A 27,876-nucleotide genomic window follows, 5' to 3' on the forward strand; every position below is an offset into this window, starting at 1 on the left:
TATACTGTAGGTATTTATCCTGTCTGTAGGTTTTTGCATATATTTATACCTGTTCATTTTACATATTGCATATGTTTAATGTAATGTATGCATAAATACAAAATACAATGAAGCCATACTATAGCTTCAATAGTCTATAAAATTAATAACTCAATTAAAAACAAGATTCTGTCTAATCAAGACTTATCTGTTGTTATCTTCTGGGCATTTTCACTTTAACATTATTAACTTTAAATTACTCATATTTTAAAACTGTGGTGAGCATTTAGTTAAAAGCTATAGTGAGTGGTGTATTTCTGTACATTTTTATTATCAAAAAACAATATAAACTGAAAAACATGTATACCGTCAAATATTCCGTTCCGTGAAATAAAATGACTCATTCCGTGGAATAGATTTTTGGTCATTCCGCCCACCCCTACATACAATGTAGACGTATTTACAACATTTAAATGTAGCATTATTACGTTTTTACAGCTAAAAAACTTAAAACATTTACACATCTTTAATTCCATCAAGATTGCCAAACCTTACCCTAAACCCAAACCAAAACCCTTTTTATACAAAATGTTAAAGTACGTAGTGTATTCTTTTTATATTATGCAACGTAACGGACAGATATGTTTAGGACAATTTATTAACAATATTAACAATATAGCATTCAAAAGATATTTTAAGCCACTACAGTCCTACGCAAAACAGTAAAACAGTATTAAAATCATTTAACGTTACTGTTACAAAAAGCATAACAGACAGACAAGTGTAATCACAACAACTTATTTTTTGCGAATATTAAAATCAGTACCAAAAGTAGTTAAAATGACGATGTGCTGCAGCCGCGGTCCTCTCTGGAGTAAGTAAAGTAAAGAGAAGTATTAAAGTTATTAATCCAAGAGAACGTTGATCTGGCTTCCCTCTGTCACGGCGGCATGTTTTTTTTTTTTTATTTCAAATGTACACCAACAGAAAAGGAAATTACGGAAATATGTCACGTGGCATGCAAAGAGCCAATGAGCTTTTGATATCACTGCCGTAAAGCAATGTGTTGTAAAGCTTCTTGAGGCGCGATATTTGAATTCAAATTTATATTGTAACGAACGCGCAATCTGACTTTACGGTTGCTGACGACTGATGAGAACTCGGATCAAGATCGCTGGATAAAGGGCTGAATTTGGATCTGTTCCTCGCAATCGTATGAATTTTAAAGATGTGGATTACAGCAAATGAATAAAAGTAACATCTTTTGTGAATTTATGTTGTATTTTGGTGTAATTATTGCTTAGTAGTAATAATAACGTATTGCATAGAAATAAAGCATAAAAGAAAAGGTGTTTTTGTGTGTCATGGCAAACAAACTAAATATAAAAAAATTGTTAAATAAATACAGAAATTTTATTCATTTTAAAGATTTAAAATGTTTAATATTGTGAAATTCTCTGAATATCATAATCATTTCATTAGGTAAATGGGTAAACTGTCTTAAATAAATGAGTCAGAAAATATGACTGAAAACATGTGATAAATATGTGATTTTTCTATTTATGAATAGGAATAACTTACGTACAGTCATGTAAAAACGTTGATATTATACGTTTCAGTGTGTTTTAAATGTAAGTGTCCATATGGTACAACCACACTGAAACGTAAAAATACACACGTATTCTCATGAGATCACGTTAATATATCTATTAAAAGAGAATGTCAGAGAGCCTTACTGAACATGCATTAACGTCTAAAACATTAATTTTAGTAACAGATAGCCATGAAAATAAATGGCTAAAATACAATCTGCTGCTTTCCCCCAAGCAGCATCTTTATGAGTTAATGATCTTGTCTGTTTACCTCAGTGCACTATTATACAGTCAGCGCTTTTGACTGTGAGCCAGATCACCATTAACATGAGCTCCAACATCATGTTGGAACAAAATCTACACTAAGCAGCTCTACCATCAGTGGGCTTTGTAAAATTTATGAACAGTACAGGTATAGACCATTTTAAAGCTATATAAGTTGTGCTGCATCAGCACGCAGTCGGATGGTGTCCAACATTGCATGACTCATTAGCTTTGCGTCATTGGGAGGACACTGGGAATAATGCTAAGAGATGAATATTTACATTGGAATGGTTTGTGTTTACACTCAAAGTTAGTGTTTAACAGATCGTGAAAATATTTTGGCTTGCTTAGTAAAAACAACTAGCTGCTAAAACAATTAGTTTGTTGCTGGTCTAGCAATAAAACTTTGCTAGTTAACAAAGAGACCAGCAAGCAATAGCCATCATGTCACAGTCTAGGTTATTTAAAGGTCCTGTTCTTTCTGTGTTTTTAAAGCTTTGATTGTGTTTACAGTGCGCAATATAACGTGTTCATGTTTCATGTGTAAAAAAACGTGGTATTTTTCACACAATTTATTTATCTGTATACCACTGTTTTCACTGTCCTAAAAACGGTCCAATGTCTTCCTTGTTCAATGAAATCCCTCCTTCAGAAATACGTAACGAGTTCTGATTGTGTAGTTTGTTTACTGTGTTGTGATTTGACAGCAGCTTAGCTTGCCGTTAGCTTAGCTTGCCGTTAGCTTAGCTGGCGACTGACGTATTCCTGTGGGCGAAGTTTAGTCAAAAAACTGTTCTACTGATGTCATCATGTACTTCTATATGTCCGTACATTCTAGAACCAAGCGGGCTGCACACATCCTGAAAAGTGAAGCAAAACAATTTTGATCGCCCCCTGGTAGCTGGCTGCAGTGTACGTCATAAACCCACCAACATATACGCATAGGATTAGGATGTGAGCCAAAATTATTTCTGTTATTTTACTTAATGCTGATGTATTTTTCACACTACATGATCTCATGAAAAGTCATGTTATAGTCACAAAAAAATTGTGTATGTGGCATGACTTTTTTCTTTTTTGTGTCATTTTATGTTATGTTTTCTAATTGTTTTCTATTTTTACATCATTGTCGCTTCGGGTTGGGTTTAGATTTGGGATGTAATTTTATGTATTGGTTTCTACATGTTTTTCTTCCACTTTTAAAACTATTCTCACCTGGAGTTGGGGTTTGGGTTAGGATGTTCTTTTATGTATTGGTTTCTACATGTTTTTCTGCCGCTTTTAAAAGTAATCTCGCCTATAGTTGGGGTTTGGATGTCTAAAAATGCAACAAAAGTGATTCTAACCCCAAGCAAAATTTGTAAGAAAATAGGAAAAACATGACTATCGTGAGATAAATCAGATTTTTAAGTAGTTGTTTGTCTAGTATAGTGAATTACCTTAATGTGGGACATTTTTTTGAATTTCAAACTTGAATCTGCTTCCTATTTGATGATTGCTCCACCCTCATATATGACTGGACATTTGAGAGGTCTTATTTGAGAGGTTTTATTTTTGTGATCCCATAGTTTCACTGCCATTTATGTATTTTTGAGGGAACTACATGTACAAACACTAGATCTTAATTTACCTCAAGTTTGGTTTAGTTTGTATAAAATAATGTAAAAAAAGATGTGTGGCGGCATGATTGGTGTTTGTGATTGAGTCTGCCAAACTGAGTCACGATCACTACTGTGCAGACTCTGGCTCCGAATGATGTCATCGGTGCAAGATGTCAGCGGCCATTTTGGCTTAATTTTTCTACAATAAAAGTATACGGAGACACATCGTCCATCTTTTTTACACTCTTTAAGCAGAGCATTTTATCCAAAAAGATAATACGATTTTTATATCTGGGGACAAAAATTTAGGCAGGATGTCAGTGACTGACCCCCATTAATTTTAATTGGATTTAAAAAGCAGCATAAACTTTTCAAAAACTCCCCGTTTCTCCTCTGCATCAGAACAAAGTAAGCTATGTGATTTGGAACGATAAAAAGGTTTGTAATTGACAACAGAATTTTATTTTTTTTGGATGAATGATCCCTTTTAGCTTGTTAAACAGCCTGGTGAAGACATCGGCAATCCATGCTGATCCAAAACACACCATATGCTGGTGGCCAGCTATGCTGGTCTTTTCAGCAGGGCTCTAAATGAAAGAGACTCACAATTGAAAGAGGAGAACAAAGTTGAAGGCACGGCTGGTGTGCTTTCCCAGGAAGAGAACTCCCAGGACGTGCAGATTTGGCTGAGGTTCCTCTTTATGCCTCCGTGCTGTGGCATCTCTCTGTAAAAGGCCCGTATCTACTGAGAGAAACACAAACAGACACAATTTAGCGCCCCATATTCCTGAGCCAGATTTCTCGGTCCCCTTCCAAAAATGAATCAGTATATCATAAACACGAATTTGGGCACTAGTAAGAGATTTGATGGCCTATGGCATTATAATGCATTACATAAAAACTGCATTACTATATAACAAATCAATCAGTATCTTTCTTCTAGCTGTTCATAGATATGTACACTAGATGTCGCCTTGGCTACGGCTGCTTATTGAAACGAATGTGTCAAATAGAGCCGCCATCTTGAAATAGGGTAGCCCCTCCTCTTTAATGCATCAGCGTCAATGTAGGCAAAGGTTTAATGGAAATAAAATCACCATAGATCGTCCAAAAAAAATTTTTATGTATTGAGTCCAGAGAAAATTTTACGTTTTTATATATAAAAAAATCAGCTTTTTCTAACTATAATGCATAGTGCTAGTAGGCCTAACATCCATACGCAGCACAAACGTCCGGCATCGTCCATGAATTCAAAATACAGGCGGAGATAGCAGCATTACCTGGCTATTTCCTATGACAAGACCCCTGTTCCAAGATGGCGGCGGTTTTGACGCATGCTTAGAACCCCAAGGTGACATGTAGTGTACATATCTATGGTAGTTACCATTAAAGCAAAAAGAGAATATGTACAAGCATAATAGGATTTAGAGATTAAACAAATTTATTACACGGCTCTCTGGAATGCTTGATTCTGATTGGTCAGTTGAGACATTTGCAGGTTCGTTCTTTTCAAATAATAACCGCTCCAAAGTAATAACGCATAGCCGGTACTACTTGTATGTTTAAAATCCCTCCGCACAAACAAAGATTACTGTTTGGCGCCATCTTGTGACAAACACTGGACAAGCACAATTAAGAATGGAAAATTTTGACATTAATGTTAAAACAAAACATTTAAACAGTGGATAGAAGAACGAACAACGACAAGACACAGAGAGCTTACTGAGACTGAACTTGACAAAATAGAGCATGACCAAAAGCCAACACCAAAAAAAAAGACAGACAAGTATGAAGCAGAGTATCTTAATAAGGTATTACGATCATTTTATGCATCTGTGCAAAGTTTCGCGGATGGATAAAAATGTTAATTTAAAACAAATATGCCAATAAAATGTTTCAAATTCATATTCATGTCCAGTTTTTTTTATTATGTGGCAAGTAGCCGTGTAATAAGCGGGATAATGTAGAGGCAGCCTGTACTTTTCGTATAATAAGCCCCTTCAGTGTGATACAAGACCCTCCACTTCGCGTCGGGTCCTGATCACACTGTCGGGGCTTATTTCCCGATAACTACCGGCTGCCTCTACATTATCCCTTACTTAATAAAAATAAATTTCAGAACATACAGTACACAAATCAACAATTAACAGTAAAACCCGTATAGGACTGTTACTAAAGACGAGTATTTTTTTGCAGTGCATTCTGGGTATTTCAAGAGATGATTTTGCAAACAAAACCCTAGAAATGACTGATTCCCTGTCTATTGTTTTACTGAACTAGTAAGTAGTAACACACACCCCTTCGTCACAACCCTACTACACCAGATGAGCAGAAGCATCCTTTAACCCCTCTGTGGTGCCACACATCGTGCCCCAAATGCAAAATTCAGCTGTGACACCACACACAGAGCTAAATAATAAATTGGAGAAGAGATGAATGTGAGGCATGTTATGGCAGAGTAAAGAAATGATTATGGACAGAGATAAGAAAAGTGTTCAGCAGCGAAGAAGCAAATCAGAACAGCAGGATTAATTCATATTTCCCCGCAACCTATCAGTGCACAACACAGCAGGCTGCAAGAAAAAGACACTCTCTTTGAGCTATAACCTTCAACCACACTCAACATAGTAGTTATCATACATCATTCCCTGCGTCAGGCAGTTGTTCTCGGTGTACATTGGTATACAACAGAGTCTCAATGCTGTCTTGAACAACAAGAGCAGCTTACATCAAGTACAAGAGGAAACAGAGAGAAATGGAGAAAACAGGAGGGGTACTCAATATTTATGCTGAAACTGGGGCTAGATGTATATTGTATATTTTTTCAGGGTTTTTTCTTTTTAAGGCTCATACTGTACCTTAAAAAAAAAAACATTTTCACTGTTATTGCCCAGATAGACTAAATGTGTAGTTATGGCTAATGTATACAGTACATATTAACCTGCTATCACAAAGCCTTTTACAGTTTTTTTAGCTAAATTTAATCCATAAAACAATTGTGCAGCACACAATTATTCAAGCCTATAAATGTTAAACTATTGTTTTGGCCAATAAATGCTGTCATTGAATATTTAATTATTTAAATAAAATAATGAAATGAATTTAAAATGTCTGAGTCAACCTGACAATTATAAAAAAAAATCACTGTCCTAAAACACAAAGTAAATCTTTAGAGCAAAATCTACTTTAGTTTACCTTGCCTTATTGTATGGTGGTGTATTGTAATTGTGTTCACTTGTTTTGTTTTACGCAAAAAACTATTACACAAATATGATGACATGGTATTTTAGGTTGGAGAACGGTATTTACAAGTTATGAAAGTTTTGTATTTAAAAGCATTTGTGCAATGAAACTTTTGAGATACAGCCCTTCCGGTGTAGCATCTCCTCCAAGTAAAACATATAAAAACTAGAACTTCAAAAAAAATGTAACAGGAAATAAACAAATCCTTTATCTGTAAACAACAAAAAAATACTTCATTACCTTAACATACACCTGTCGCTGCTAATATTCAAAAAGTAAAATAAACACATACCCAAAACAGATGTTACATATAATCATAGTGATTGCGCTTGTGTCAACAGAATTACATTTAGCCGGATATAGATGCGAATTAAAAAAGTAGACGGTCCGGAAAGCATTCGCCTGGATGTGTTTCTAACTTCATCTGAAAAAATAACGCCAATTCTTAACGCCAGTCTAGTTTTTACCTTCATTAGAATGACGAATCGCTTCTCAAATCGTTCATGTCAGTCAGCCACCAATCTTCCTAATGATGCTTTGGCACGGCAATATGATTGGATTTTTTACATTAAGTTAAGACTACTGTACCTGTACGGCACAGATGACAGGGGAATGGGCTGTGTAGAGAAGCGGGCTAGAACATTAATTTTTGAGAGGGCCCATCTGCTTCCAGGAAGGGACAGCCAAGTAATTAGGATGGAGAGCTGCTGGAGCTCAACACCTGTCAGAGACTCGGTGTGTGTGTGTGTGAAGCATCATTATACCAGCGGTGAATCAGGAGGTTGAATCCACATAACGATGACACGTTCGTCTGTCGTCCGTATGGTCAGGGGTCCACCTACTGTTAAACAACAGCTAGAGTAGAATAGCGCTCTGCCGACAAGCACACAAACCGCAGTTTGGTGGATACTCAATGTGCTGTCCCTCTAACCAATACGGCTTTTGTTGCACCATGAAACTCAAGTTTTGTAGTTGACTTCTATGTCTCTTATCTTTGAGGCCATTGGTACACTGTCAGAAAAATGGTCCCAAACTGCCAAAAAAGGTCCTAATTTAGGTATAGATATGGTCCCAATAAAGGGCACTACCCCCGTAAAAGCTAGGTACCATCTTTAACAATTTTTCTTAGCAGTTATGCAATTGCACGTCTTCTAATAGTACAATAAATATCAAAAGTATTTGGAGACTTCTACCATTCCTAAAAACATGCTTTTTATTATACTACAAAATATAATGCCAAGTGCCCAAAGAAGAATGTCTAAGCATACATTTCAAACAAAACATTATAAAGGATGTCTCTCAGTTGGTATCAAAATAAAAATAAAATAAAAAATACATTGTAAAAAACCAACTGACATCTGCAATAAGCTTTGTCATGCTTTAAAACAGAGTTATCTAATGCAATGCAATCTGGTACATTTTAATACGCAGCTTTTGTGATATCCTTTTGATTTGCCTTTATCTTTTAGGAAAAATAGCCCAAAGACACTGAAAACTCTTCCTCTTTCCGAAGCCATAAACACATAGCAAAAATCACAGTTAAAGCAGGTTGTGATGTAAACTCAACTAAAGAAACTTTTTGGTTGTGTCCTAAATATCTCCCTATACCCTTATTCACTATTTCCTACATTTACTGCACTAATACAGTTAACTCGAAGGAGTAAATAAAAAACGAGTGAGTGAATTCGTACACATTGGGTGGGTGCATCCCAATTCAGGGACTGCTGCCTTCCTAGGCCATATCTGAAGGTAAATGACGTCACCGGGCCACTATGAAGGCTCAATTCGAAGACTTCCTCACATACAAGCCTCCAAATGGCCTTTTTCCCCCTGAAACCAAGGATCTATATATGTATCCCTCACAGTGGGTGCATCCCAATTCAGGGTCTGGATCCATTTAAGGCTGCAGACTTTGAAGGCAACGAAGCGAACTGAAATGAGACAGTCTAGCCTAGGGGGGGAGTTGTGTCATTTGCTGCTGTTATTGCCCACTATGCTTGTCAGTGGGACACAACAGTTGAGACCTATCAGACTTTTAAAACTAAATATGGAGGCTTTTATTTTTTTTAGACATTAACACATTGATGCAGATTAAACTATTCAACAGTATGTATAATTCACCAACCTTAAAAATGTACAAAAGCAAAACGCAACATGCACAATATTGTAGAAATAATATTTATTCACATCACTAAAACATCATTTATAATAATAAAAAAGTGACAAGGACCTTTAATCTGCAAAATATACACTTTAACTTCAGTTTTGAATGTTTATTTCAAAATACCCAGCCGTCATGGCCATGCATTTAAACTTGGGATAGCCAAGGCTGTGAAGGATACATCTATGGATCCTTGGTTTCAGGGGGAAAATGGCCACAGTATGCTAGACAGTCTCATTTCAGTTCGCTTTGTGGCCTTCAGAGGCTGCCACCTTCAAATATTAAGCCTTGCCGTCAAAGTCCATGGCCTTTAAAGCCCGCACCCCCTGAATTGGGATGCACCCTTAAGCTCACCGGAAGCGCTGCACTGTGGGCACCATCTTCTGCCAAGATGCGAGAAGTTATTTTTTTGGCGAGCCTCAGTGGACGAGTGTACTCAATAATGTCAACTACAATTTCGGGGACCACTAAAAATGGATGCTTCCTCAAATAGTGTGCACTATTTAGGCAAAAATGGAGCTATTTCAGACTCAGCCTTTAATGTCCCGGCCCAACATACTGTTTCAGGATACAAACAATTACCAACATCTGTACAGTAGCTATTCACCGGTCAAGTCTGTGATGTACTTTGTGAAGTATTTTGATTGAATGTCTCAATAAGAAAAACGGGCCGCTCTCAAAACTGAACAGTTTGACATTGTTTGTTTCTGTCAGTGTAAAAAGCGTTTACAAGCTCATCGCTGTCAGCGCAAATTAGGACAAAAATATCCATCAACCAAGCCGAAGCAACTAAGAGCAGGACATAACAACATTTTCCTTCTCTAAACCCTACTCATACAAAATGGAAACAGTAACATGCAAGTCACACCAAAAAGAAGCATATTTCAAAACAGCTGTCATCACACCTATGCCTAGAAATGTAGGATGACAGCTAGTCTTGAGGGAGAGCCTGTGAGAGGAGGAGAGAGAGAATAAAGACAGAAGAGTGGGAGACAGAAAGAAAGTTTGTCTTGCTGAAGAAATAGCTCTGTTAATACACCATATCAGAGTTGTTAAGGCTTCCTATGGAACACCATGCGACAATTACCCAGATCTGGAACATCACCCGAATCCTAAAAAGTTTTCAATGTTTCCATTAAGAGATTTTTAGGTTTCAGGTTTTCCAGATGTCTTACGATGATGTTTCTGTGACAAGATGACCATGTTGACTAAACTGCTTACCCTGAAAGCTACACTTATGGTCAAAATTGGTCCCTAGCTGTCACTGGGATGGTACCTTTCAAAAAGTACACCTTTGTACACACTTAAAGGGATAGTTCGGCCAAAAATGATATTAAACCCATGATTTACTCACCCCTAAGCTGTCCGAGTTGCATATGTCCATCGTTTTTCAGACAAACACATTTTCGGATATTTTATAAAATGTTTTAGATCTTTCAGTTGATTAAATGTAATGTTACGGGGTCCACTCATAGTCCACGACCTTCAAGTCCAAAAAAAGTGCGTCCATCCTTCACAAATTAAATCCAAACGGCACCAGGATGATAAACAAAGGTCTTCTGAGGGTAATCCGTGTGGTGTTGTTGTAGAAATATCCATATTTAAAGCTTTATTAACGAAAATAAATACCTTCCGGTAGCGCCGCCATCTTAGTCGCGTCCGCATTCAGGATGAGAGCTTACGCAGCCTACGGAGGCTACTCTGCTGCTCCTCTGTGCCCCCGCCCTCCGAATTTGTCATACGTCACTAAGAAAAGTGCGTACACTACGCTAATACTCTCTCCTGAATGCGGACGCCACTAAGATGGCGGCGCTACCGGAAGGTATTTATTTTCGTTAATAACGTTTTAAATATGGATATTTCTACATAAACACCGAGCGGATTACCCTCAGAAGACCTTTGTTTATCATCCTGGAGCCGTTTGGATTTAATTTGTGAAGGATGGACGCACTTTTTTGGACTTGAAGGTCGTGGACTATGGGTGGACCCCGTAACATAACATTTGATCAACTGAAAGATCTAAAACATTTTATAAAATATCCGAAAATGTGTTTGTCTGAAAAACGATGGACATATGCAACTCGGACAGCTTAGGGGTGAGTAAATCATGGGTTTAATATTGTTTTTGGCCGAACCATCCCTTTAAGAGTTCATATTAGTTCCTCAGTGGTACATAATGGTACCAAAAAGTGCATATTAGTATGCACACTGGTACCAAATGTATACTTATCTGCTGGGGTGGTACCCAAAGTTTCTGTTTTGTACCTTTACAGGTATACTAAACATGTTCCAATATTGTACCTTTTAGGGTATGTTATGGTACCTTAAGGATGTATTGTGTACCATTAAAAGGTAAAGTTAATGGTTTTGTACCCCTAAAATTTAACTGGTACCAAATTGTTCCTTAAGGTACACAATAGGTCCCTTGGGTATAGTACCCCAAAATGTACAACATTTCAATGTATTGTATATTAAGCCAGGGATACACTGCACGATAATTGGCTGTCCCAGACAAAAGACGGTCTTGCGTCCAAAGATAGTTTTCTGACAGTGTCAGAAATTCAGCATGATCAACGCACAGTGTGTTTGCTGCTACGACCTGCGCGCCGGTATTTGTTTACCACGAGCGCATGCTGGTGACGTTGCGCAACGTGTGACGCTGCCGCCGAAGCTTCCGTGTCAACATCGTACAGTCTACATGCCTCTCGTACCCGAGTTTAAACGAGCCATGTCGCACAGTGTGATAAGGTAATGATCTTATAGGAGGGCAAAAATCGTGCAGTGTATTCCGGGCTTTAGGCATGGGCCAGTTACCAGTTTCAAGATATAACAAGGTTTCAAAACCACTAAAATTTTATGTGATACCGCTTTCAAGGTATAAGCTATGTTTTCACAAAATTAAGTAAAATTATTAAGTCATGTAATTGATTTGATGTTTACATTTAATATTATTAATTTTAATACATTTTAATGTGATATTTTTTATTATTTTTTAAAAGAATATTATAATTTAAGGCCTTATTTTTGCCTGGCATACATGTTGTATATTGCTTAAAAATAAAATGTATTGTGTCCGGTTAAACAATTTTGGTTTGTTTATGCAGACATTTAAAAAAAAAAACAACACATTTTAGTGTTGTAATGGCAATACTGCAACATTAAAACCGTGGTATTTTTGTTTAAGGTTATCATACCGCCAAAATCTCATACCGGCCCATGCCTACTGTATACCCATAAAGGTAAAAGAATGAACCTTTGAGGGTACCACCCCAGTGACAGAAAAGTAAAGTTTTATACCTTTTTAAAGGGCACGGCCCCAGTGACAACTTGGGACTATTTTTGACTTTTTTCCCAACAGTGTAGATTTAAATTTGAGTTTTAAAAACTATGTAATAACAATTGAAATGGACAGGTTGTAGACGATGCTGCTAAATCTTCCCTTCAAAATGGGCGTCAATCTGAAAATATGACTGGTTATTTCACTTGAGGCTTTTTGCATAATTGAATGAATTATTGCTGCCATGTCCAATACAAAAAGTAGACAAGCATCTCTTTTTAATAAAATTCTATGCACCGCCTGCTTTCCTTGGGCAATAATAATGTAACGCAACTGAGTTTTATGAATAAAGGCATAATCTACAGTCTGAATTTACATAAAAAAATAAGACATTTGTGCTAAAAAAGAACAACAATGGCTACACAAGTGACTTCTGTCAGAAAAAATTACTTACATCTCGTGAACGTGGATATTCTCACCTTATATTCTTATCAATTTTTGATTTATGATCTAAATGAGCTGTGTCCTGGCTTATGAGCGGACCAAAATGAGCGACAAATCAAATGAGGAGAAACCCTGAGGGTGCTCGAGCACATGGCACACAGCCACCACATTTTATTTTTGAAAATTGCTTGTTTGTCAGCATGCAAGTGCATGCTAGACCTTAATGATTTTATCCCTGTGCCTGAGGCATGCGATTATAAAATCCCTGCAGAGCAAATTCGCTTTTTAGTCCACAAATATATACTTTAAATTCACTGGAAGTCATTTTGTATAAAGGTGACTGTGACATGCACAAATGTTAATGATTTACTATTGAAAACATTCTTGCAGATTTGGATCTTTATTTAAAGCAGTTTGCAAGAACAATGCCCAAGCAATCACTTTCTATTTTACCCATTGAATACAGTTGAATATCATCCTTTCAGTAACAACTTGAAGTATAGATAAAAATGCACAGTAACAGACAGGTTTGAGGATAAAATGGTCTCATGAAAGAAGTCTATTTTTATCATTCTTTTACCTTATGAATCTGAATTATCGCTCTGAGTCTTGCACACCTCATTGACGCTATTGAAAGATCAATCAAACATGCCAAAATGAAAGTCGGGCTGCCAGCTGATCGCACCAAACTAACCCTGCGTATCTGGCAGGGCATGCAGAAAATTGTTTCAAATGTTACCGTTACATTTTTGCAATGATGAATGCATATCGACCCTTATCGAATCATATTTTCTGGAACACACAGTTTTGCATTCAGCGCTAAGCAGATAGCAACGTGGAATATTTTCTCTTTTTTTACAGTGCATTTCTATGCTTAGAGACATCTATCTTTTTAATGGGCTTCTTATCAAATGCCGGCGAGCCAAGCGTGCAGCCCAGGCATGAAAGCCTAATTGAATCATAGAATGCGAGGGCATTGCAAAACCTATCTGATGACACTGTCAACCTAGCATATAAATTAAGCAGGGCCCTAACAGAAAATAGTGCTTGGCACACTCGCACAGCCTGCAGTAATAAAGCAAATCTTTAGCATTAATGCTTTATTTAAAAGTGCATTAACACAGATAGGTTATTAATTTCAAGCATTTTATGAGAATAATCGCAGAGATGGGCGTGAAAGGCACCTTGATCGTGAGTTAAAAGAATACACCGCTGGGCTCAGTTGGGAGGATTTGCTGGGATATGGACGATTTTGCAGCTTTCAGAAGCTCTTATCTGAATACACTAATCATTTCAACTAAATATTGTAAATGTATCTGTAACACTTTGACGAACTTGCTGAATATACATCTGAGCAAATCTTAAACATTTATGCATTTGGTCCATGCTTTAATCCAAAGCGACTTACAGTGCATTCCAGGTATGGCATATTAATAAATACATTAGGACAACAACACAAGTACACCTGTTAAACATGTCATGTTTTATCACCTCTTTTGTAAAAGTCGATATGCTTATTTTATTCTACTCCAAATATGCACTTTTATACGGTTAACATCATTTTAGGTTTTTAACCAGATTCAGCTGTCTTGATTAAACCCCTTAACTGGCACCGTCCTGTGAACTGACACCTGACTTTACTTCAATATTTTGCATGTAAATTTTTATCTATCACGACAAACTATGTATCATTGGAAAGGTCTTAGTCTCTAGAATACATATTTCAACAGTGTTTTATAAAATAAATGATGTAGGGAGAGTAATTGATTCATTTATGAAGAGAGTGTGCTTCAAAACATTTATATCCTGTGAAATGTTACTGTCCTGCCAGCGGGACGCCTACGTTTAGTTCAGTGTTTTGCATGTGAATTCTTATCCAATCATGACAAACTATATATCGTTTGAAAGCTCTAAGAGTGTAGATTTCATTTAACATCAACATTTTGGTAAAGGAATGACATAGTAAGGGCCATTTTCTAAAATGCCACGAGTCCACAGGTGGGCCCACTTTGTTATATATACTGTATATTTGTAACACTAATACCATGTTTTAAACCTAAACCATCTTTACAATATATCGTTGGAAAGCTCAAAGAGTGTAGTTTTCATATTTCATCACAATTTTGGGAGAATTATGACGTAGCGAGAGTCAGTTTCTAAAAGGTCACAGGCCACAGGTAAGCCAAATTATTTTTTACATATTTATAACACTTAAACCCTACACTAAACCTAAAAAAAACATGACAAACTATATATCACCGGAAAGCTCTCAGAATGTAGTCATCTAAAGATAGAAATATAGTGACAGTTTTTTTTTGCTACATGACCTCCCACCCCATAGGAATGCATATTAATTATTATGTATTTATAACACTATATCCTATTATAAATCTTCAAAAATGTTGACATATCATTGGAAAGCTCTAAGAATGTAGTTTTCATATCTTAAAACATTTTTGCATTAATAATAATGCAGTACAGTAAGTTATTAATTTGTGACAAGAGTATGCAGCAAACCGTTGACACATAGTGGCCGCTGGTGGTAATACCACTAAAAGTGTGACACAAACCTAATTTTTTGTGATTTTAACTTGAAATTTGGATCACAACTACTTGAGACTCATGGCTTCATGTTTACATTATTACTTTTGTAAAACATTTACATTTTTCTAATTTTATTTTAAAAATTATGTGTTATTATTGCATTTTTTTTATTTATTAAAATAAATTCAAACTGCCATACACATTTTTTATTTTTTATATTTTCACCTCCAGCCACATATGTGAAAAACTTTAAATTGTCTTCTTTAAAACAAGATCAAGATTTCTAGACCAAAAAATGCCAGAGTTACAGTATATTAATTTAAAGGTGTACATCACAGTTTCACCCCCCCTCCCATCTAAAGGGACTTGTTAAGTAGTTAAGGGGTTAAAGTGCACAATAAACTGCCATGGTCACATCACCTCAAATAAATTGTTTATCTTTCCTAAATGATTTGTCTTTCGAGCAAATACCGACTGCCTCACATCTGACCAAAATCTAAAGAATCTAATCGAAATCGAAATGCTAAAGAACAAGCAGCTCTTAGAGTTTATTTTGTGCACCGCTTTAAATTGCATTTAACTGCTGATTTAAGCTGTTCAGAACAAACAAATGAAGTGCTGTAACTGAATTCTGCTTAACTTCAAAGACCACCACCACAAGTCTAAAGGGAAATTTCATCAACTTTAAGCCAGTGGCTGTTTAGGGGATATAACAGAAAGAAGTATTTAATTAAGATTTAAAAGAATGAAATGGGATTCATGCAGTACAGGGTTTGATGTTAACCATTTGCCATTCAAGTTTTGGAGTAAAAAGTTACTTGTGATTTCACAGCAGAAGGCAGCGCAAATATAACGATACGCCTATAATCCCTCCTACTCTGAAGTGGTACTAAAATCAATGATAAAGCTACCGTGCCAAAGTAAAGTGAGCTTACAAGACCCGACCCATTGGATACTATGCAATGAAAAAGCATTGTAACATCCATAAAGCGTAATCATTCACATGCGTACATAATCTAACAAACTGCATGTGAGCTTTGCTGAATTTGCTAAGAATCACTAGTGCAAATAGGCTGGACTCAACAATTTTTATAGGATAATTTTGTATGTGGTAACTATACTAAATGTCTTTACACAGTGCAGCTCTTATTTAATGCATGCTGTACATTTATGCAGACACAGCACGTAAAGCGGCTTGATGACAGTGCATTTAAGGTACAATTTAGCAGTTTGTGTCCTCCTGGGAATCAAACTTGTGCTGCTGGATTAGTCTCGGTTTCACTACACTGACCATGTTGCAACAATGTAAGGCCAGCTTTCAGTGGTGTCATTTGTTTTTAAATTACTTTAAAGCAGAATAAATTAAAGTCTGGTGCAATTTGAAATTACTTTTCACATTTATTGTGCATCAGTAGGCCAGTGCATATTACACATGTTGTAAGAGAAACCCAGTGGAGGCTCGTGACTGCTCATCCGAGTGGCGCTAATTCAAAATTAGTGTCATGTGTCTGGTTCTGCGTGTCGAGAGATCCTGTGTGCATCACTTGTTTTGTCAAAATAAGTGCCTGCTGCACATGCGTCAAAACCGTTTATGATAAAAGAGACGCTCACGTTCACAAAACACACTCAAGACACTCACTTAACAGTAAACTCTGATTACACATACACATATGCGAGTATCTGAGTATAATGTGTAACTCTTTTATCATAAACCATTTAGACGCATGCTGCAGCAGGCACTTATTTTGACCAGGTACGTGATGAACACATATTTTGAAATTACGAACCAAACACATGACAGGCTACATACATGTTTTGACGAACTTCGCATCGAGCGCCCTCGAAAAAATAAGTCACCAGCGCCACTGGAGAAACCCATAACCAGATGCATATTTTGCGCACTTAAAAAGACAAACTCCTTAGACTACATTGAAAGATCAGCTCTGACATAATTTATAAAGTCAGGGCTCTCTGTTCCTAATGCCCTCACTGACATTGTTTTTAACAACATACCAGTAGGAATGTGTAGTAACATATGAGAAAACATGCAAAACATTCAGATCTCAGCGAACACTTTATTTAATTAGCATGTCAGCACACAAAGTCATATTTTTATATGAACTGCCTGAAAATGAAGCCGCAGGCTATCAATCTGTCAAGAGTTATATGTGGAGGTGGATGTTAAAGAATTACTTAATGAAATACTGTAGCAGCATGTTGACACTGTGTTTCCATTCAACTTGGATTCAAGATCAATTACGTTTATATGTCATAGAAACTAAATGATGAAAGGTAATACTTCATATGAGACAGGATGGACAACAGATACAAAATGAATAAATTAATGAAAAATGTATGATATTAGCCCAATGCTCTGGGCACATATTATACATTCATCAAATACTTGTGCTTTAAACCTGCTTAATGCTGCCCTTAGGCTATTCATAAATATTATACATTTTTGGCAAAATTCGTTAAACGCCACAACAATTTTTCAGCTAAGTCCTCTAAGTGCACAGATGATGATTTTGATAAATGACGAAATGCGTACATCGATGTGCAAGAGTTTTTTACATGAAAAAGGAGGTTTACTGAATATATATTGATTACATTTTTGAGCTTTTTAGCTTTATTCAGAAAGGACAGTGAAGAGTGACTGGATATATTTTTTAAAAACTAAAGATTTTTTGATGTACTTAGAGGGTTTTGCAGCGTAAGCCAGTTAGAACGCAGTTTAATGACTAAAGTGACATTTGGTAATGACAGTTTATTTATATAGCACAATTAATTACAATGTCTGTTGACCAATGTGCTTTTCAGGAACTCATCAAAAAAACAAGACAAACCGTATGAAGCAAAAACAGAATAATAAATATGACCTTAAAATCATGCTACTCTTAACACTCTATGCCCTACATTTAATTCTCAAATTAGGGATGAATTAGGAATAAACAATAGTAATGGAAGGCCGAAGGGATCTAGTGGGTTGATAGGCAGTCAGTAATTTATAGAGATACGTTGGGGCCAAACTAGGGTGACCATACATGCCACTTTTCCGGGGCATGTCCTGGCCAGGATTTCGGGTGCATCTTCTGAAAGTCGTATTTGTCGACGGAATACGCCACCGAGGTTCTTACATTTCAGTTAAAAACATACAATCATTGTATAAAAAAAAAATGGAAAAACAAATTCTTAGTCCAGGCACTCAGTAGGATGCAAACGTTAAAAAGCCATTATTGATTATCGAGGGCTAAAACATTAAAACACCAACGCGTTGAACTATTACCCTTCCAAGAGCACCAGAAGATACAAGGGATACCAGCAGCGCTCCAGCTCCCCTTTGTTTAATACAATAATTTTAGTTTCAATCTTACCTTGAAATGAAACGGTTGCTTTTATTTTGAAATAGAACCTGAATAATAAACCTCAATGACGTATGCACTCTAACAATGAGACCTCCAGAGGATGCACCTGAAATCCTGACCAGGACGCATCCGGGAAAACGTATGGCACGTATCCTTTCCTGGTCCTTCAGCACCCCCTCCCAAAAAGTTTAAGATATCTCCTTATTTACAATATGTCTCCTTCCAAAATGGCAAACACGTCTTCCTAACAAGTTGATGAGTTAAATCAGATGTGTTAAATAAGGAGACATCTAAAACGTTCTGGGTGGGGGTGCTCGAGTACCAGGATTGGGAAGCACTGCTCTAGGCTAAACCATTTAAAGAATTGTGGACAAGTAACAGAATTTTAAAATCCACCCATAAACGCACCGGCAACAAATGTAGTGAGCATAATAAGCTCCCTCTTTTTTGTCCCACTCAGGAGCAGGGCCGCAGCATTTTGATCTGCAAGTGTGAAAAAGCTGTCTGGCTAATCCCAAAATAAAGTGAATTGCAGAAGTCCAGCCTAGATGAAATAAAAGCGTGAATTACTTTCTCAAGTCTTTGAAAGAAAGAAACGGCTTTGCCTTAGAGAGCATATGCAGCTTAAAAAGCAGGCTTTGACAACTGAGTTTATTAGGCAGTTAAATATTAAGCCATCATCAATAACGCACATTTTTTACCCATGATTTCAAACACAGGGGCATCTCACCAAACACCAGTTTCAGGGAATTTGAAGACTCAGACTAAAACTATTTTAGTTTTCTTCTCATTAAAAATGAAACAAATTAACTAGAGCCAGGCCTTCACTTCCTCCAAACATGTAATAAGAGATTTCAAATCTATAGGATTATGCTTGACAGGCAGGTAAACTGTGTAGCAGTGAAATAACAAACCATGCTTTAAAAAAAGCCACGGGGGAGAAAATATATAGAAAAAAGCATGAAAGTGACATTTCAATTACTGTCTAATAACCTTTAAATTCACATTAAAGTGAAATCACTGAACCTAAATATAAGAGTCTGATAAAAAATGCTCAACAAGAATACATGTAATATTCACTTAGAGGGTTTGCATCTAAAGCTGAAGGTGTACTAGGGACGTCCATGTGGACCGTCCACGTGCGGCCCAAAATTTGAGACCGCACGGACAGTGCGCGTACAACACCGCATGCGCGTGAAAATATTGAGACAGGACACTACAATATAAACAATAACACAAAGGCAATAGACAGCATTTAGACACACACCCCATTTTCTTTTCTTCATTTATTTTCAATTCTTCCAAGAACAGAAAGCTTTGGAGCATATTTGTCACAATAATGTTTGATTTCTGTTCTTTGTTTTCTTCTTGTTTGTTCTAAACTTTGTTTGCAGTGGTGGATTGGCTACTTTTCTTCATCTATCCTATTTTTCTATGTACTGTACAGTAAATGTTGCAAATCAGTGCTGCCCTGATAGCCTGGTAAAGTAATAATTTGAATAAGAATTAATTGTATTGCGTATACATGTATAACGTCTTTGCGTCCTTTGAAAAGCACTATATAAGACTTATGTATTATTATTATTATTAACGTGGCCATCGGCGTGTAGCCTTAGGGAGTAAACTTGAAAGCTGCGCGGACGCATGCGTGCGCGAGCTAGATGCGGACCCAGAAAAAAAGGCTACCCTGGCCTTAAGCTCTTTATTATAGAAAGTATAGTATGCTTTTTGCTTTAGTAATGTGAGTTTAACAACAGTCTTAGATAGCCTTCATTATTTCATCTGATGATTTCAGGAAGTCCTCTCTTCTCACCCATCACCTCCTCTGACAGGGCTAGTCTCTTTCCTTGGCTCATTCATCTTCATTAGCTGTCTATTTCCTCCATTTCATGTCAAAAATACTTAATGTCTCTCTGGTGTGGGCCAAGACGATCTGCGATTAGTTAGCGCTAATACCAATGCATTTTAGCATAGCTTATACATATCTCTCCAGTCCGGCTCTGTTAACTGTCCCTGTGGTCCTTTTAGCTAAGAAACAATACAGCCGCCATCTGTTTTCCTGCATCACTTCCTACTGTTTTACGTGAACCACCATCTCCTGTGCAACCACTGTAACAGCAGGAAAACAGCAAGACAAATACAACATAGACGCAAATATGTTTACTTTCACTTAGTGCTGCTAGAGATACATTTCCTACATTGCATTGCCTTCAAAACAACAAGAATGGTAGATTAAAAAACTTGGTGGTAAAAAATAGCAGACTACGAAAGGATCAAGTTCTCATTATGAACGTTGAGGGTATCAAATAACTATTTTATATCGTAATATTGGCTTTAGTAATAAGATTTTGGTGCAGGTAATCTAAAGACGTATTAGTAGTCAAAGCCACAGTGCAGGATATTACATCTTAAAATATTCTTCTCATTCCACGATTATGTATTAAAATGGAGAAAAAAAATCAATGAACATTTTACTACGGACATTATTCTCAAAGACAAATTGTAATGTGTGGCTTGCCAAAGTCTTTGTTCCTAACATGCTCTTTTCTTCTTCTATCTAAACATCTTTTGAAATTTCTCTGCCACAGCTCCCCTGGCTCATTCCCTGGGGGTATTAGGGCCGTAATTGCCAACAAGGGGTGAGGATATCCCAGAATGTGCTGCATTATGGCTTGTTAAACACCTGCCATTACATTGGCATCATGTAAAATACACAAGCATATTAATATTAATTAGCATATTAATTCACAAGCATTAAATATTCTTCAAAAATCAACCTTACCTGACTATTCAATATTTAATTATTTTCTAGCCCCTCCTGAAAGATCGTGTGGTAAGACCAAATGAACTGAACTGTGAACCTGAACCAAAAACCACCTGCTTTAATACATCTGGTGTGTGCTGATCGGATTATGATGATCTAGCAGGCATCTAATAGTGAGGATTTGTCACGTAGCAATGCACAGCTCACCAACTGTGATTCTTCTTATAAATGTACAGCATTTTGGATTTTGACTTCTTCCTCTGTGCCATAATGAAACGTTACTTTTAATAAAGATTCATACCTGCCTCCTCCAATTCCTCCCCATATTCTTCCTCTTCTGTATTAAGGGTCGGATGCTCTTCAGAGCAAACATCTTCCAATGAAATTCTCTCCGTCTCTACAGGCTGCAACAGAAAACCTAAATCAACACATGCTTATTCAATAGTATTCAGATTATCATCTCACTAATAAACTACCGTATTATACAGGGTTCCCACACATTAGTTAACTTCAAATTCAAGGACCTTTCAAGGATTTCCAGGTCCAATACCTTCAAATGCAAGGACTAAATGTGGGGACACATTTTAAGTGAGAGCAAGGTTACATCGTGTTACCTTTTAAGATACATTGTTACAGTTTCCTTTCGAGGGAACTTGCACTGCGTCACTGTGGTGACACTTTGGGGACGCCTCCAGGGGAAAGTGCGTCTGAATATGTATATCAAATTCAACCAACGGTGAGGTTTAACAACAAAGACAGGGTGCACGGGGGATAGGAAGTATATCACTATCTGAAATATTGCCAAAGACGGCTTTACAGGGACTCAGGAAGTATGGCAAGGGAGACGCAGTGTCTCGTTTCTTTCTCAAGGAACAACAGTTACATACGTAACCAGAGACGTTTTCATGTGTCAAACACAACTATGCAAAAAAGCATTTTGGTATAAATCAACATTCGCATACAGAGGATATAAGCATTTAAAGCGAGCAGTTTAGCACGTGTGCTTAAAAATTCCTACACTACACAGGGAATAATATGGATTTTTTCCCAGAAATCTTCTTGCATAAAATAGATTAAAGCACTTTCAATGACCTGTACCTATGTATGGATATTTTCAAAAACTTTTTCCCCCAGATTCACAAACTTTTAAGGATCCCGTGGGAACCCCAAATTATATCACCTATATGATTTCAATCAAATTATTACACATGTATGTCCAAAACATGAATTGGCATTATGTTTATCACATCTATAAAGTCAGACTGTCAGGTGAAAATTACCTTCATTGACTCCAGTTGGGCTAGACGGCATCTCTGCAGCAAATCCACAAACAGGTATATGAGCAAAGCCTAAGGGCAGGAGAATGAATTAAAATGACTCATTAAAACCCAGAATGTGTGGATCGTGTGCTTATTTTGGGTGGAAAACCATGGATTGGATTTAAATATAGTACAGGTGTGATAAACAGAGATGACTACTTGATCAAATTACACTAAATATTTAATAAACCCACACACGTGGCAAAGTATAAGCAGGATTTCATGAATGATGGGTGTTCCAAATTTGTTCCAAAATCTTCCCACTGAGTTCTGTTTGTGCGGGCTTTACGTGGGACCGTTTATTACATACTGTGGTTAAGCTTATTCAGTTACAGCAATTAAATTATCAATGCATATTTTGTTGCTAAACTAACTGTTAGTGTACGAAATGTGGTTTCAGCTGATGTGAAATTGCAATGAATACACACAAAAGAGAAGCGTCCAACGGCTTTTAAAGGAGGATGTTTTAAGCAAGAAAAAACAAGCAGTTGTTAAACTAAGTCTTGGTTAAATGTCAAATAAACAAATGTAAGCTGCAAAATCAAATAGAAAGTTTTGCTACAGTTCAGAACTGCAGATTCTCTGAAGCTGAAATCAACTCAATCAAATGTCAGAAAAGAGCAAGATGAATATCCGAAAACAAAACAAGCCAACTTATAATTACCAAACGAAAGCGAGATATTTTGAAAAACTGTGTCACTTTTGAAACGTTAAGTCTATGTGGGTGTGAAATAAAACTTAAATTAAAATGCAGAGTTGACACATAACACCAAGCTAAATGCCAAACAATGTCAGAGTATCACACGAAAACTAATTTGCAACAAGATGGAAAAACACACGACAGGGTGCATCATCAAACACTCACAAAGATCTTACCTGCACTAGAAAGCCGAAGAGAAAAGAAATCAGGAAAGGTAGCAGCCCAGCTCGAGCTATTGTTACCGGCAATCCTGCAAAATCAAGCAAATTTTAATTGTGCAGAATCTAAAAAGCATTCAAAATATCCACAATCAGGCCTTATGAAGGGAAACATATTCCCCAATTTGAGACTATTTAACGTGCATATGAAAAAAAATCTCTCTCAACTGTATCATTTGATGGTTGTGATTTTACTTTGGCTAGATGAACACTTCAAAATAATTTCACTCGGGAGAAAACCGAAAGTGAAATGTCATTTTAACAACTGTTAAATCTCTCTGAAAGCAGAATAGTTAAATTCAATGCCCCATGTAATTGCAGTGTCTTATAAATATATATCTGCTGCTGTTTAGACCATAAAACCTGGATGTATCATTAACAAAACAAGAATAAAGTCTTACTAAAACCCATTGAAAAACTGTGCTGAACTTCACTTTGCCTGCTAATGGTCTCACGCGTGGCTTTTATTTCACCTTGGAGACACTTTGCACATTTATATTTCTTTATGATAGTTAATTAAAGAAAATTAAATTATCTGCATGCCTTCAATGTTTTAGATCAGCTGATTTCATTGAATATCTCTCTGAACCAAAAATAACAATGACTCAATTTCAGTATAAATGCCTAAACATACAGTACAGAGCTGATACCTACCCAAGATCCCAGTCCCCAGTATTGTAGCAATTGTTAAAAAATCTGTTAAAAGACAACATGTATTATTGACAAATGCTTTATATAATAAACAACATTAATACTGTATTAATAAAACATCACACTGGGTAACAGTGGTTAAAATATTAAAATAAGAGCTACATTATAAAAATATGTAATAAAATATAATACTTTATAATGTATGAAATAATATATAAATATAAAATATTATATACAAGTAAACACAAGGCAAAGGGCTTGCATGGATACATGCATACAGACTACAAGTTGTCCTGATCACCAATATAAAACTATGATGTAAGGGATGTATACAGTACTGTGCAAAAGTCTTAGGCCACCATGCTACTATTAGATTTGTTGTTTTTGAAATTGTATAGTGATCATATATAATTACTTCTCAGTCTCTTTATTAGAATACAAAGAGAAAATACAGGAAATGTGTATATATGATTAAAAACAGTATTAAAGTATAAGCTGAAGTGTCAAGTATTTAGTATAAACTCCCCTTCCACTTGAACAATAGCAGGAAACTGCGGGATCTCTTAAACCTGAACAAAATTAAATCCTAATTCTAATTCTAATCAAATGACATCAGGACTTCAGTCTCCTCAAAAAAGCTCAAGATGTGTTTCGTGCCAAAAGAGGTCACACAACACTGACTGATGCCTGAAGAAGACATTTAGCTCTGAAAAAATGTTTTGTTTTTAGGTTTGTGTACATATATTTTTACTGTATTTTCTGTGTGTATCTTAAAAAAGAGTGAAAAAAAATATGGATAAACATTAAGGGCCCTATTTTAACGATCTAAACGAATTTTCTAAAGCGCACAGCGCAACGTCTAAATGGGCGTGTCCGAATCCACTATTGATAATTTAATGACGGGAAAAATGGTTTGTGTGCCGAGCGCATGGTCGAAAAGGGTTGGTCCTATTTTTTTAATGAGTAATGGGAGTATTTTGTCCCCTTTAAAAGCCAGTTGTGCTGGCGCTATGTCTAATCCCTATTTAGATGATTGACTTTGTAAACTGAAAAACTAAGCGGAGGAAGAAGATCCCCAGTTTAAAACTAATGTTAAATAATTGTTAAGAAATTGTTATTTTTTATCAAAACCTTTAAAACCCGTTTTCTTTTAGTCATGGAAGTAAAAAGCAGGCTTTTAATTGTTTTAAATGTATGACTATCCAGTATCATCAAAAAATTATTTACAAGTATGTAAGAAAAGGTTTGTACTCTAAAAATACTTTATTTGTAGCAAACAGGAGATAAAGAATTTACAAACGGCTCTCCGTACGTTTCAGCACATGGAAAGCGTTTTTTTAAGCAAAGAAGTTTTTTTACGCATTACTTAAAAATGTTTCTCATCTCACCATATCCACAGGTACAAGGTCATCATATACAATAAATCCGTGAGGTAGCATTTTAAAAAAAAACATTTAAAATCAGATGCATTTTTTACAGCAAAGCATTTATTTAGGCTACTTACCAGGCTACAGGTAAAGCAGCTCTTTGCGCCTTCTAACGTCTATAATCGGTCCTCATTTATGACCAAGAGACTCAATAATAATCTTTTACATTCAATCCTTTAATCTTTCATATTTAAAAGCGTTTTTGTGTTGCTGCGACTTCATGTGTGTGATAAGCAAACCTGCGTTGTCGTCCCGGTTATAGGCGCATATCACTAACACACTCTTTAAATAACAAAAAACATATTGGTCAATGGCGTAGTCTATTTTAGTTGCCTCAAAATAGCAACGCACCAACAATGCGCCAACAAACCTCGTTTTCAGACCAGAACGCTCATGGGCGCAAAAGGGGGCGCAAATGCATTTGCTATTTAAACAACGTGGCACTAAACATGAAAATGATAATTGCGCAGGGTGGAAACTAGCAAAAGACACTTGCGCCGCGCATTGCGCTGCATTGCGCCGGGTGTAAGATAAAACTTTTCCCAAATCATCAAAATGTCAGATCTTCTTATGACAACATAACTTGCATTATCCTAAGACAGTGTCACTGCTCACCCTTGCAAAATCCCCTACCACTTTTATTTAAAGTGACAGCTACATAAATTTTGGACCTAATCTGAGGTTTGGGTCAAGGTTCATAGTACACCTGTGAGCAGGTGCAGACTGGCCATCTGGAGCACCGGGACGTTTCCCTGCATCCTGACAGTCGTTCTGGCCTGCCGTGCAGTCAGCTTAATGTGTGCTAGGCTGATATGTAGTTAGCTATACTCTAAAAAATGCTGGGTTGTTATTTTCAACCTAGTCTCAGTTGTGTTAACGTGGCTAATAATGAGCAGTTATCATGATCAACTAAACTTTGCATTCTCATAAATCTAAAAGTTCCGGGTATAGATTCTCTAAAAGACGTCCAAGAGTTTAGCTTGAGGCAGGGAGTGGAGTCAAAAAGATCAACGCTGGCGTTTGGTTCTCCCGAATTGCTTGTAGGTGTTAAAAAGTGGAGAGATATGCTTCAAACAGATGTTTAACGGAGGGTCTCATTGGTGTGGCTGTTGAAAAAGTGCACACAGTTGTTCTATGGTGAGTAATGATGTTTATTTAGATGCCATTTGGTTGCGGCTGGTTATTTCAATGATTGACTTGTTTCCAACCGTTCGTAATTGTGGGGACATTTCCACACTCCGAAACATGATGCTAGATGAAACAAACTCGACTGGTTGTTTGACATGTCGGTCAAACAGCTTCATGGGTGGGCATTGTCCTAAAAAAAGCAGTGAAAAACACCAGACCTTCAGTACTGAAGTCAGAAAGGGACAAGCTCAGCCGTTGGGTTAAATTAACTCTTAAATTAACATTTGACCCAATAATGGGTTACAACAACCCAGCATTTTGGGTTGAAAGTGAAACCATAGATAAGTATAATAAAGGCTAGATGTGTTAAGGGCGGAGTCTCTTCACCTGGCATCTTACCTCAAACAGCTCGCTCACTCGTAGCATTGAGTTTAATGGTGCAGGTACTTTTAAATGACCATAACTTGCTCAATTTTCTACCGATTTTCAAACGGTTTGGTTTCTTACAAACATTATTATTAACGTGGCTATAACTCTGGATGCTTTAACATGATTCATAAAAATTATTCATTAAGTATGCAGTGTCATAAGTGCATCTCTGACGTTTATAACAAACCAAACTGTTTGAAAATCGGTAGAAAATTGAGCAAGTTATGGTCATTTAAAAGTACATGCTCCATTAAACTCAATGCTACGAGTGAGCGAGAGCCCTTTGGTAAGATGGCCACCAAATGCGGACGTTCCACTCAATTGGCCAGCAGCGAGGGCAAGACATCTAGCCTTTATTATACATATCTATGGTGGAAACAACCCAGTATAGGTTAAATTACAACCCAAGTTTTGTGTTGGCTTTGTCCCTTTTTGACCAATCTGAAAATAACCCATGAGTAATGTCCCCAAAGAGAAGATGTTTTTTGTAAACAGGTTAACCATCTCAATACAGGTGATCCAGTCAAAAAAAAATTTGCTTTCAAATGAGCCAATATAGTAGATGTGCTATTTAGGATACTTTATATAAAAAGTATCTTTCAAATCAGTGCTCCAGAATACTTATGCATTCACACAAAAAATAAAAATATAGATAATGATCAAACCTACACATTTCGACACATCACTAAATAATAATAATAAATAAATAAAATTAACTTCACAGGTGTCTCCACGCATTAAGCTTGGATGGGTAAAGTAGTTTAACACCA

General features: G+C 36.6%; 1 protein-coding gene across 3 annotated transcripts in view; it reads right to left on the bottom strand.

Moving 5' to 3' along the window:
• LOC135719045 (uncharacterized) overlaps positions 1-27,876 on the bottom strand; it is a 122,380-nt gene that overhangs the window by 90,044 nt on the left and 4,460 nt on the right. For 2 of the 3 annotated variants that reach the window (XR_010521002.2, XM_065241551.1), the window contains exons 2-6: positions 24,126-24,167; positions 23,430-23,503; positions 22,515-22,583; positions 21,536-21,638; positions 4,043-4,181 (exon numbers count right to left, since the gene is read on the bottom strand). Coding sequence is in view for 2 of the 3 variants with exons in the window: in XM_065241551.1 (XP_065097623.1) it covers positions 4,043-4,181; positions 21,536-21,638; positions 22,515-22,583; positions 23,430-23,503; positions 24,126-24,167 (427 nt within the window). In the remaining variant the exon portion in view is untranslated. The remainder of the gene's footprint in view (positions 1-4,042; positions 4,182-21,535; positions 21,639-22,514; positions 22,584-23,429; positions 23,504-24,125; positions 24,168-27,876) is intronic. The other variant, XM_065241552.1, reaches the window with a different exon arrangement.

The sequence above is a fragment of the Paramisgurnus dabryanus genome, chromosome 14 (assembly GCF_030506205.2).
Source record: "Paramisgurnus dabryanus chromosome 14, PD_genome_1.1, whole genome shotgun sequence".
Classification (NCBI taxonomy): Eukaryota; Metazoa; Chordata; class Actinopteri; order Cypriniformes; family Cobitidae; genus Paramisgurnus; species Paramisgurnus dabryanus.